The sequence below is a fragment of the Prunus dulcis genome, chromosome 1 (genome assembly GCF_902201215.1).
Source record: "Prunus dulcis chromosome 1, ALMONDv2, whole genome shotgun sequence".
NCBI classification, from domain to species: domain Eukaryota; kingdom Viridiplantae; phylum Streptophyta; class Magnoliopsida; order Rosales; family Rosaceae; genus Prunus; species Prunus dulcis.
The window spans coordinates 24,863,836-24,875,525 of record NC_047650.1 but is presented as its reverse complement, the minus strand read 5'-3'; the positions used below and the strand labels follow the sequence as shown (position 1 = coordinate 24,875,525).

At 38.9% G+C, this 11,690-nt stretch overlaps 3 protein-coding genes across 3 annotated transcripts; 1 reads left to right on the top strand and 2 right to left on the bottom strand.

Moving 5' to 3' along the window:
- Positions 1 to 1,356: 1,356 nt before the first annotated feature.
- On the bottom strand, positions 1,357 to 5,590 carry LOC117614611 (phosphate transporter PHO1 homolog 10-like). Its single transcript, XM_034343480.1, has 13 exons — positions 5,023 to 5,590; positions 4,447 to 4,786; positions 4,287 to 4,335; positions 4,119 to 4,190; positions 3,868 to 3,997; positions 3,587 to 3,707; positions 3,231 to 3,489; positions 2,957 to 3,061; positions 2,830 to 2,874; positions 2,588 to 2,737; positions 2,119 to 2,400; positions 1,890 to 2,026; positions 1,357 to 1,788 (listed from the first exon to the last, which is right to left on the bottom strand). Exons 1-13 carry the CDS (start codon positions 5,588 to 5,590, stop codon positions 1,686 to 1,688), a joined length of 2,361 nt encoding a protein of 786 aa, XP_034199371.1. The 3' UTR covers positions 1,357 to 1,685.
- Positions 5,591 to 7,746: 2,156 nt separating this feature from the next.
- On the top strand, positions 7,747 to 9,924 carry LOC117615087 (galactoside 2-alpha-L-fucosyltransferase-like). The gene is made up of 2 exons (XM_034344090.1): positions 7,747 to 8,041; positions 8,295 to 9,924. The coding sequence occupies exons 1-2, from the start codon at positions 7,780 to 7,782 to the stop codon at positions 9,770 to 9,772; spliced, it is 1,740 nt and encodes a 579-aa protein (XP_034199981.1). The 5' UTR covers positions 7,747 to 7,779; the 3' UTR covers positions 9,773 to 9,924.
- Positions 9,925 to 10,126: 202 nt separating this feature from the next.
- On the bottom strand, positions 10,127 to 11,403 carry LOC117613263 (peptidyl-prolyl cis-trans isomerase NIMA-interacting 4). The gene is made up of 3 exons (XM_034341885.1): positions 11,269 to 11,403; positions 10,777 to 11,182; positions 10,127 to 10,419 (listed from the first exon to the last, which is right to left on the bottom strand). Exons 2-3 carry the CDS (start codon positions 11,163 to 11,165, stop codon positions 10,377 to 10,379), a joined length of 432 nt encoding a protein of 143 aa, XP_034197776.1. The 5' UTR covers positions 11,166 to 11,182; positions 11,269 to 11,403; the 3' UTR covers positions 10,127 to 10,376.
- Between the last annotated feature and the right edge of the window lie 287 nt (positions 11,404 to 11,690).

Sequence of the window (11,690 nt, the reverse complement as noted above, 5' to 3'; positions counted from 1 at the left end):
CTTATATTGCAATGTGAAACACACGTTCAGGCAAGAACCAACTTGATCAATTGCAGGTTGTGCTTAGTATTTTCTGACTAGTTTTGGACAAAACAATGCAGCTGTTAAATGTGTTGCTGAGATTTGCCTGGTTGCAAACTGTTTTGGGTTTCGATGTTTCTTTCATGCATGGACAAACAATGGTTGCGGTTGTGGCCAGCTTGGAAATAATCCGTCGTGGGATATGGAGTTTTTTCAGGTTGGAGAATGAGCATCTGAACAATGTTGGCAAGTACAGGGCGTTCAAGTCAGTGCCATTGCCCTTCAACTATGATGAAGATCAAGACAAACATGAGTAGCCAAAGAAACTACAATTTACAAAGAATGGAAATCAGAATCAGTGTTGGCCTTTTGTGAGGCAACAAGCTGCAACCTTTGATTTTTCATCTTTTGCCCCCCTTGTTTTTTGAGATATTTATATACTCATTCTTAGCACTAGTGATTTAGATAAACCCTACACTAATTTCCATAAACAAACTCAAAAAAATCCAAAATATGACAGCTAACTTTATTGAATTTAATTTTTATTATTAAATTATTTTGATGCCCTATTGAGTGTTTTGGGTTTTATCCAAGACGGAACTAAAATCGCCAGTTGGGTTGGCCCAACCAAGAAAGACATGGGAAGGAATGGAAAACAAACTCTCATGTTGATCTTCTATATGCAAATTATCCTATCGATAAAGAAGAGGCATAGGCATTGCCTCTCGATCCAATCCGCTTTCTCGGAATCGGAGGAAGATCTCTCATCTTATGACCCTGAACAAGAAGGAGCTGCTCTTGTTATGAGATCAGCAGCAAAAGAAAGAAGAAGAATTGGATGCCCCAGAGCAGCAGCCCCCGGATAAGCCTTAAAAAAAACACACACAACGGACCGGACACAAACAAAAGAAACAAGAAAAGGGCCATGATGATGATCCCGTCCCTTTCGATCTTCTACTCTACCGGTAGATGTAAGACCAAGCCAATCTTTTTTTTATATGTGCCACTTTTTTTTCTAAATGTGGTTTGAGGGTTGAATTTGTTTTAAGAAATTGATGGCAGTTTTGTTATTTATAAGAAGTTAGAAGCTTCTTTGTTATATTATAAATGAGTTTTATGTGTGTTTCTAAAGTCCATTTCATATAGGGTTTTTAAATAAAAAAATTAGTCCCCTATATTGGATATAATAGTGAATCTTCCCTGTTATTTTAAATTATTTATTAATGAATGCAGTTGCATTTGTAATTCTTTTAGTCTTTTTTATTTTTTTTTTTGGTATGGGAAAATCGTAAATGCTAATTGGGTATTGACCTTATCTAGAAAATTTTGATAGTTGACCTTATCTAGAATTAGAATAGTTCCAACCTCCGTGTCGTAAACTTCCATATATACAATTTCATATGAACACGAACCAGAGAAGTTTTGTTCAGGATAAAAAACGAACAAGGCAATTCCATATGAGCCTATGCTAATTGGGTATTGCCAAAAATCAACCACAGGACATACTTGTGTTGTTTGTTTGTTGCATCTTAATGATTTACCTGGCATGCCTAAACCGTCTTCTTCCCCATCACCGAAGGCTAGCAGTACAGAATTGTGGAAGCTCTCAACACTGCAGATTACACTCTGATCTGGTGCATGATGGGAGGCAGATTGTATCATGTTCAGTCATCTTTTTCTGCGTCCTCATCGTAGTAACTGAAAGGAAGAGGGACGGACTTGAAAGCGCGGTACTCGCCTACATTGTTTAGGTGTTCGTTCTCTAATCTGATTGAATTGTACACGTTAATTGGTCAAGGCTTTCCCAAAATATACATTTCAAAACTGTAGAAAGTCTCAATGTTGAATTTCATGAGGAAAAAAAATACCTGAAGAAGCTCCAGATGCCACGACGAATGACCTCTAGGAAGGCGATGATGGTTGATATTGTCATTTTATGAACGGTAGTCAGTTTAAATTCCAACACCAACTGCATCCAAGCAAGTCGCAATACTACATTCAAGACCTGAAATGGATTCCCATAAGCATATTGAATTAATAGCAGAAACTGTTACATAAAACCACATCACTCTAGAATTCATCAGTCGCTTGCATTACCATGGCTGCAAAGTATATGATCTTGTGTGAAACTAGAAGTCTATCTCTCAAATACTTGTTCTTTGATTTTGTTCGCAGAAGGCCCCAGTCTATTACAATGTCCCAATACATATTCATTGTTGTTGCAACAGCCGAGCATATCAAAGCCAACACCATCCAGGATGTCTTTCCCTTTTTTAGTTCATAAGCAGTTCTTATAATAACTGCAACAATTGTTGAGAAGTATTTTAAACCATTGCGCATGTGCTTCACATCCTTTTCTTCACAAAATCGACGTATGCACTGCAAGACAACATATGCTATCTGTCAGTTCATCTTTTCGCCGCACAGAAGAGGTGATTTTTCAATGATTAGTATGAAAACTGTAAGCTAAAATATAGTGATACTATCTATCTCCGTATACTTTTCCATCATGGACAAAAGTAGCACACGCCTCAAAACATACTAGAAAGTAAAAATGTAATGAGACCTTTAGGAAGCGCATCCAAAATGGTATGACAACAATAATGAAATATAAAGTATTGTAGACACCATGACTATGGCACTTGCTTTGCCTCCTTGAGTATTCTCCCAAACCGTAGTAGCAAATGTATAACACAAAACTCCTTAAGGCTTGCACCTGAGACCAAACAGAATCAAAGATCTCAGTAAAAATTGCTTCATAAGTTATTACTAATTGAAGCCAATAAAGGTACAAGGAAGCTTTAAAACCTGGCTAGTAAGCTGGTCTGCCAAGAAAAAGTCTGGACTTGTCTCCTGCAAAAAAAAGGGTAAGACTTATTTATATTTAGCTCCATTGTCTACTTATATCTATTTGGATTGTTTCCCCATGCATTACCGGGTAAAGAGGGGCACCTATGCAGCGGAATAAGCACCGAATGAAGAAGAAACGACTTGAACGGTATATGATGTTGAAAGGGCAGAAGGTGATGGCAAGGACCAACTGCACAGAGAAAGGTAACACTGTAATTTGCACAAACTAAGGAAGTTTTAAAACAAAGGCACCAGGCTTTACTTCAGTTTAAAAAAAGATTACGCAGCAGAAATAAATTTTGAAAATCAAGCTTAAAGGATTCCACAAAGAAAACTTCAGCTACTTTTAAAAATCTTACAATAAGTAAGCCCAAAGGAACCAATTCAGTGAGTGTCTTGTATATTTCAGCACTTGAGTCCATGTCCAAGTGTAAGTTTGCCAGGAGACCACCCAATGCAAGTACTGCAAGACCAGAGCTAAGGAGGAAAACTTCTCGGTAACCCAACTCAGTTCCTTTCTTGAAACCAAATATAAAGGCATAGTTGACTCGATAACGCCTCCAGAAGTATATATCTGCTGCATACATGAGCATGTGTATAGTGATGTATCCAAATAAACTGCAAGGAAACCCACTTACGTTACGTGTTAGAGAAAATACAGGTAAAATGAATAGTAAAACTTTTCATAGTAGAATACCAGAGGGCTATTGATTACCTGTAGAGTGGGAAAATATTTTTCATATATTGTGCACCCTTCTCCTTATCCATTAGTTTTCGAGCTTCCATTCTTAATATAATAGCAACCATTAGTGCAATTGAGCAACCACAAAAGAAACCTGAAAGTCAAAATAAAATAGGAATTAATTAGTGACACTGACAGAAATCCTCCTTTTCACACTTAAATTACTTGCATAAAGCACTGGAAAAACATGTTGCGCAGTCATCTTTGTATAAAATGGTTGATCAAAAAGGTTAATTGGCATTACCAATACTTACCGGAGAAAAATGTTACGGCATGCTTTTCTCTTTTTGCTTTTGGTCTCAATGACTTCATACCTTCCCTGCGATTTGAGTTTGAAAAGTTTTGTATGAAGGTAGCCTCCGCCCTCTCCAGGAGGTTTGTAACCTATAAATAAATGTAACGCAACAGTAACTGAATAGAAGATATTCATAAAATAATTGCATATATTGAATTATGAATGCTGAAATGATTAACAACAGAAGATCAGCAAATACATATGACAAACCTCATCAGAACTGCCAAGGTAGGAGTTATCGACTATTAGCATGTATGATCTGGCTGCTCCCCTTGATGTGATCTGTGGTTATTGGAATGGATTTTTCATCAGAATACTTTGTTTCAAGAGGAGATACGCAGAATTCTGACACAATTAGGTTTGAAGTGTATGTCTTACCTTCTGATACTTTTTCATAATCTTCGAAAATGCTGAGAGGTTCATAAAACTGTTTCATCCATTTGCAAAAGTGTAAGTACATAATACTTGGACAACCCAAACAAAGACAAGAAAATGTATCCAAAGTTGAAGGCATGCTGACACAATAACTTTTTATCACCTGTAGTGCTTAAGCAGTTGAAGCTTATGGTAAAATTGAATGAACACAGCTCTTAGTCGTTCTTCCACTCTCTTCAGCTCCTCTTTACCAAAGCTCAACTCTTCTTCTCTGGAGTCTTTAAAAACACCTTTTATGGTTGATATTGGAGATTCAAGTGTATTCTTAATCTTCACATGCTCAAGAACCTCCAGAGGATCTTCTCTGTAGTCATAGATATTCAACACCTCTCTGTCATCACTACCAGGATTTTTTATTTGGGTTGGATTGACTTCTGAAGGACCGGGGCTCGGTTCTCGCTGATGCTGCTTACTTTCAGATGTCAAACCCATAGGCTCATTTCCTGCACATTTGGCACGAAATTTTAATTTGTAATAATTAACTAGATGATCTAATTGACAAATATTTTACTGTGATCATCAACCAGAACTTCATAATTAACCACTCCTGATTAAGTGTTAATCCCAAAGAAAACCATCCAGTTTCAGTGATTAAGTGTTATATTTTCACAGCTTGCAAGTCTTCTATCTAGCATATACATGCATATATAGCACAAAATGATCTTACTTCTGCATTTACCTGAAGCGTCAGCTGCACTTGACTTATTACTTGTCAGCGGCACTGCAGAATTCCTATGTCCCTTTGAATTAGAACCATATTGTTTTGGCTTCTTCACCTTAATCCTGAGTGCAACCAAAGCCTCCATTTGTTTATCCAAATGATTTGCTTCTTGCTTCACCTCCTCCACCTTGTCCTTGTAAAAAGTATTGACCTTGTTGAGCTCTTCGTCGAGTTTTTTGAAGAATGTTACCTCAATTTCTCCACCCTCTTCAGACTGCCTCAGGAACTTGGTCTTGTAAAACTGCCTGCAACCATCTCCGTGCAATGTGTTGACATCTATCACTTGGTCCTCGATATCTTCATTAGTGTTCTGGAGACTGCTACTTTGTAGCTCTATTCCACTGATGATTCTGTTAGGAGGAGGAGCACCAACAGCAGCAATTTTGTGGTCTAATAAGTCTCTAGAGTGCTTCCTCTGCTTGTATTCTCTGAGCTCCCTTAGTATCCTCTTGAGACCATTATAATCCATGTGGGCTTCTGCCCACTCAGGCACCATTTTCTTCTTGAACTCTTTCCCGAATTTCATCTTTCTTGATGGTTGATTGCAGAAGTGCTTATGTTACAGAAAAAAAAAAAAAGCTCTTCTGAACCAACAGAGCAAATCTTCATGAAGCAGATAAAGCAGAACATTGACAAAATGGAGTTAAGCAAAAAAACCCAATGAGAGAATGAACTCAATACAATCTCATTAGTTTATTTACTGCAGTAATTTGTTTATAAGTTACACGTGCACCCACATAGAGCGAGTCAAATCATCAAGTACCAAAGAAGTTGATGAAGAAAGTGAGAGTAAAATTAATAAAGTAATGTTAAATATACCTTCACTTTTCATTTACTTAAACCCCAACTAAGAATTAATGCAGGCAGATGGGTTTTTCTCAGAGACCCATCTACGAAACCGCCATTTCCCCACCTCTTTCTTCGTCTCCAAGTTGCCACGCCAGAGAGCTAGAGTCACACCGAGTGACGTCGGTTATGCAGCTATATATATACATATATAATATGCAGAAAATAAAAGTAAAGAACACATAACATACAGGCCCGTGACACAGCAGAATGAGAAAAAGAAACAGTTTCTACACGCGTCATCACGGTAACCATTGGAGAGTTGGGTGGCTTGCTCTTGAAAAGCAGCAGCCTGTATTTATTTTTGTTGCATTGTAATTTTGTGTGTGAAGCGTAACGTCTGGCATTGATGATGCGGTCGGTGGTGCCCTCGGGATTACCCACATGCAATTTTGCAAAGAGATGCTCCCTCATCAGCGCCAGCCTCAGCCTCAGCTTCAGCGTTGCGTGTTTTATGTTGGTAAAAATAAAAGATAAAATAATGCCCAAAATCCAGGGGACGTTGATGTGGGCGATGTTTCCCTCCGCCGCCGTTCTTTAGCACCGCCATTCGTTATTCATGAGTAAACTCGCCAACTTAAGCTTGGGCTTTTTGGGCTTTGTCTCTGTGACCTCATCGTTTTTGTCTTGTCTTCTGAACCACTCCACTGGGCTGAGATGATCCAACTCATACCATTCTGGGCTGTGACTGTTCTCTGCTTGTTTTTCTTGGGCTTTGCATCCATTCTGGGTTATGCATCATCAAAATAAAATTTCTTATGATTAAACGATAATGGGAGAGAGCAAAATGAAGATAAACGTAACTTATTTAAATGAAACTTGAGATAAACTTACATGCATCACCACCGTTGTATGCATGCAACGCATGCCTCAGATTCATTGTGATACATATACTATCATTTAATTGCACACATAACCATGAATGCTATGCATTCCGAAATTGAAAGGTGTGATCGTTACATTACCATGCGGTGATGTGACAAATATACTTGAGAATTATTCCAAACTTAAAATATGATATTAATATATAGATATACATATTATAATATGAATGAATTAATAACATCACGTGTTGGTAACTTAGTATAATCTCCAATAAATTACAACGATTGAGGAAGTGAATAAGTCAACAACACGCAGTTTTTGACAAATCTATTTACGATTATATTAATTGAATGTGTTTCAGTAAATGTAACACTTGGAATCCGACCTAACTAATCGAATGGAATGATTGACTTAGTTAAGTAATTTAGTTTTTGTTTTGGTTTCTTGTTAGATCATAACAATGATATTTTAGATGGCATCCCATAAATTATGCATATATTTGAGAAGATCTTCTGCCATAATAAGAATTTACTTTGATAGCAGCATTTTCCTCTTTGATTATTTTCCAGGTTCAAGGCCCAAAGCCAAAATAAAATGATTGCAGTATTTTGCATTCGTTATGTGGAAAGAGTATTGTTTTTTGTTAAATATTTTCGGCAAAAAAATTTAAATATATTGACTTTTATTGGCACAGAAAATTCAAATGAAACTACCTGCGGCTGGGATCTGCCTAAGGAGAATGAAATGTGCCAGACTGCCACGTTTGGAGTGTTGAAGACGAAACGAAACCCGCTCTTTTCTAAGAATTTAACCGCCAACCCCGAAACAGTCTTCCCAGTCCAAACTCCTCCCTCCTCCTCCTCCTCCTCCTCCTCCTCAACAACACATCACAACACAGCTCCATCTCTCTCTCTCTCTCTCTCTCTCTCTCTCTCTCTCTCTCTCTCTCTGGGCTCATTAATGAAAAGAATCCAGGCAGAGATACGGTGCTTGTCAACCATGTCATGTTGAAATCCAATTGCAGAGAGAGATTCTGATTTATTAATGGATCTGAGTGTATCCAGGAGCAGGAGGCGAATATCACCGTATAATACCATCTTAGCCACTCTGGTCGCCCCATTGAAATCCGGGCTAATTACTACAATGAATTTGATGAAGATATTGGCGGCTCTTTTGGTCTCTCTCCCTGTTCTGGTCACTCTCTCTCTCGTCCTTCGCAGCCCACCTCCCGATCGGATCAAAGGCTTCGCAGACGCCAGAGTTATACAAAGACTCACTCCTAACGACACCTCTTCATCCAACTCCGGTAACCATATTCAAATTCTCAATATCCTTCAATTGTTTGACTTTTCTTTTCTGCGTTTGGCGGCTGAGAAAAAAATGTAAGAGAAGAAATAACAAAATCTCATACGTTGAATTTTTCGTTTTCTGTTTTCTACATGCAATAATATTTATAATTTGGTTCTGCTGTGGAAAGTGGGTTACGATCAAAATTCCATCTTTTTAGCCATTTCACTCTCATTTTGTTTGTTTTCTGGTTTTACAATTACAATGTGCAGAAGATGGTTTCTCTGACCACACCCAGATGCCCAAAGACACGCTACACGATGGACTAATTGCTTCTGGGTTCGATGAAGGCTCTTGCCTGAGTAGGTACCAATCCAATTTATACCGAAAAATTTCACCCCACAAACCATCTTCTTATCTTCTCTCTAGACTACGAAATTATGAACATCTTCATAAAAAATGTGGACCCCATACCAAATCCTACAAAACAGCAATGGCACGACTCAAGTCTAGTGATCAGGGCAACAGTAGTGTTGGTGGTTCATCAGAGTGTAAGTATGTGGTTTGGATATCTTACAGTGGCTTGGGGAACAAGATACTGACCATAACCTCTGCTTTCCTCTATGCTCTGCTCACAAACAGAGTCCTACTTGTTGACCCTGGGAAGGACATGGCCGATCTCTTCTGTGAACCATTTCCTGAAAACTCATGGTTGCTCTCTAAAGACTTCTCCATTAAAGAAAAATTCAACAAATTTGATCAGAAATCTCCTCATTGTTATGGGAACATGTTGAAAAACAAGAAAAACACTTCATCAGAATTTGTGCCATTATTTCTCTATCTCCATCTGGCTCATGATTATGATGAGCAAGATAAGCTTTTTTTCTGCGATGAATATCAAAGTCTTACTGGGAAAGTCCCTTGGTTGATAATGAGAACAGATAACTACTTTGTCCCATCACTTTTCTTGATGCCCTCTTTTGAGCAAGAACTTGAAAAGCTGTTCCCAGAGAAGGAAACTGTTTTCCACCACCTGGGTAGGTATCTTTTCCACCCCTCAAATCATGTATGGGGGCTAATCACAAGGTACTATCAAGCTCACTTAGCAAAGGCAGATGAAAGGATTGGCATTCAAGTTAGAACTTTTGAGTCAGGCCCTAGCCCACGTCAGCATGTGATGAATCAAATTTATGCCTGTGTTTTCAAGGAGAAATTGCTGCCTCAAGTGGATAAGCAAAAACCCGTTGTCACAGCGCCATCGGGGATCCCAAAACTGAAATCGGTGCTAATTACATCTTTAACCTCAGGATACTCTGAGAATATGAGAAATATGTACTGGGAACACCCAACTGTGAATGGGGACTTAATTGGGGTTTTTCAGCCAAGCCATGAAGGGCATCAGCAGACAGATAAGAATCTGCATGACAGAAAAGCTTGGGCTGAAATGTATCTCCTGAGTTTGTGTGATGTGTTGGTCACAAGTGCATGGTCAACGTTCGGATATGTGGCTCAAGGTCTTGGTGGCCTGAAGCCATGGATTCTGTACAAGCCCGAAAATCAAACAATGCCTAATCCGCCTTGCCATCAGGTCATGTCGATGGAGCCTTGTTTCCATGCTCCCCCATTTTATGACTGCAAAGCAAAGAGAGGGGTTGATACAGGTGCGCTTGTACCTCATGTGAGACATTGCGAGGATATGAGCTGGGGCCTTAAGATAGTCGGGAGTCATGAATCTCATGATCAGTTGTAGCTGCTGTTTTTATGGAATGTCATGCGACAAAGTCATTTTGTTTTGGATCAGATTGTTGATAGAGTTATGTGGTAGAATGACTTTGCTATTGAATGTAAATCAAGTATTCTTTACTTTGCACTGCCATTGTTGCTTGTTAGAAGAGAGCTGAATGCCTGGATATGGATTTAACTATGATTTAATGTACCTTATTGAATGTATGCTTTTCCCAGTGAAAGACAGCTCATCCTTTTCATCTGCCATCTACCCATCAACATACCACTTCCAAAATTGAAACTACCATTTTAACTATCATGATACCAAATGAATCAAAGAGTCATTATACACATGTTTCTTATGGATTGCATTTGATCATATCAGTAAACAGGAAATTATCATTTGCCTAGATCGAAAAATATAAATATTATTGAACAAAACATGTTGCAACAGTCCCATCACTGGCATGGGAGAGGGTAAAAAAAAGAGGCAACCATGAGAGAGAAGGAGAGAGTAGGATTTCACACCAGTCATAAAACATAATGCCCAAAATACAAACCAGTATCTAACTAGTAAACATCATTCATATGGCCAAAGTTCCGGACTTGCTCCGTCAGAAATCAAGGTCTTAATTCTTTCTGCCTTCGCACAAGATAATATGGTAGCCATGCCTGCACAATTTCCCAAAACAACAAAATCAGCTATCTGTGTTGGCAGTGAGCACAATTAGAGTTCAACATTAGGATATCTTTAAGCAGATAATCCAACAGTACATATCACTACTCAAAACAAGATCTATGGAGTGGCATGAATTACAAATGATTCTTCAAATGGTAGGCAGCCAACCACAATCAATAGGCAAACTGATGTTGCCTACAACATGGGTTATGCCCTATAATTTAATCCAATCCAATCTATTACCAACAGCACAGATATTGCTAATTAGCTATGCAAACAGGGCAATCTAACCAATTGGCCAAAATGGTAGCTTTAAAAAATTTGAAAGATTGGAACTTGGAAACACATACGTGGATTTGAAAGGCGCACTGGTAGCCCCAATTGGGGTAGCAAAAGCCACCTCTTGAAAAGGGCCTGCCATCTTGCCACGAGGGAACCACCCAAGATCGCCACCTTTCTTCCCAGATGGGCACTCCGAGTACTCGGCTGCTACCTTCGCGAACTCAGCAGGAGGCACTTTGTCGCCATTTTCAAGCCAACCATCCTGCAACTTCTTGTAGGCTTCGTTGATTTTCCCTTGCTTTTCACAAAGTACGTGCCTTGCTTTCACGTAAGTGCAAGTGCCCAGCCCATCAGAAGACTTCCCAGATTTTCCCTTTCCTTTAGAGCCAGCCTCGTCGCTGCCACCCGCCGCTTGCTTTCCCTTCCCTTTGCCTCCTGCCTTCGCGTCCTTCCCCATCTTTTTGATTAATTAACCTAAAGAATTACACTTTTACAAAATTAACAAGCGAATTAACAAACCCAATAAAGATCTTTGATCAAATTAATTTCTTAAATCTTACCGATGTGGAGTTTTGACTGCGGAGGGTTCAGTTCAGCTGCCTTTGCTGCTCGAGTGACGACGGCCTCGACTTCGGAGATTTTTTTAGACTAGAGCAGAGATGAGGGGTTGATGGGTTTGCCCTCCAATTTGTGGCATATTAACAATTTGCCCTCTTTGTTTTTGGACCTCATAATGAATGGGCCCAAATATTGTTTGGTTTATTTTAGCCGGGCCTTAGAATATTCATCAAGAAATTGGACCCCATCTTCTTAATTTGGGAAGGACACGTGTGCTTAAGATGACGGCTAGTGATATCCCTGGACACCCAAAAATCATCTCTGCACACCCTGGCCTCAGGTATAAGTTTTAACGTATAAATTTGGAGGAATTACGTTATGCTATGTTTGGAGGAAAGAATTTAAAATTACATAAAATTTTGAA

What these genes read in the sequence shown, in the direction of transcription:
- LOC117614611 (XM_034343480.1), bottom strand. Translation starts at nt 5,590, where the DNA reads ATGAAATTCGGGAAAGAGTTCAAGAAGAAAATGGTGCCTGAGTGGGCA. An exon ending in TGCCGTAACATTTTTCTCCG is followed by an intron (nt 3,708 to 3,867) that starts GTAAGTATTGGT and finishes TTTGACTTTCAG; the next exon opens with GTTTCTTTTGTGGTTGCTCA. An exon ending in AATATTTTCCCACTCTACAG is followed by an intron (nt 3,490 to 3,586) that starts GTAATCAATAGC and finishes GTTTCCTTGCAG; the next exon opens with TTTATTTGGATACATCACTA.
- LOC117615087 (XM_034344090.1), top strand. Translation starts at nt 7,780, where the DNA reads ATGGATCTGAGTGTATCCAGGAGCAGGAGGCGAATATCACCGTATAAT. An exon ending in CACCTCTTCATCCAACTCCG is followed by an intron (nt 8,042 to 8,294) that starts GTAACCATATTC and finishes TACAATGTGCAG; the next exon opens with AAGATGGTTTCTCTGACCAC.
- LOC117613263 (XM_034341885.1), bottom strand. Translation starts at nt 11,165, where the DNA reads ATGGGGAAGGACGCGAAGGCAGGAGGCAAAGGGAAGGGAAAGCAAGCG. An exon ending in AGTGCGCCTTTCAAATCCAC is followed by an intron (nt 10,420 to 10,776) that starts GTATGTGTTTCC and finishes GAAATTGTGCAG; the next exon opens with GCATGGCTACCATATTATCT.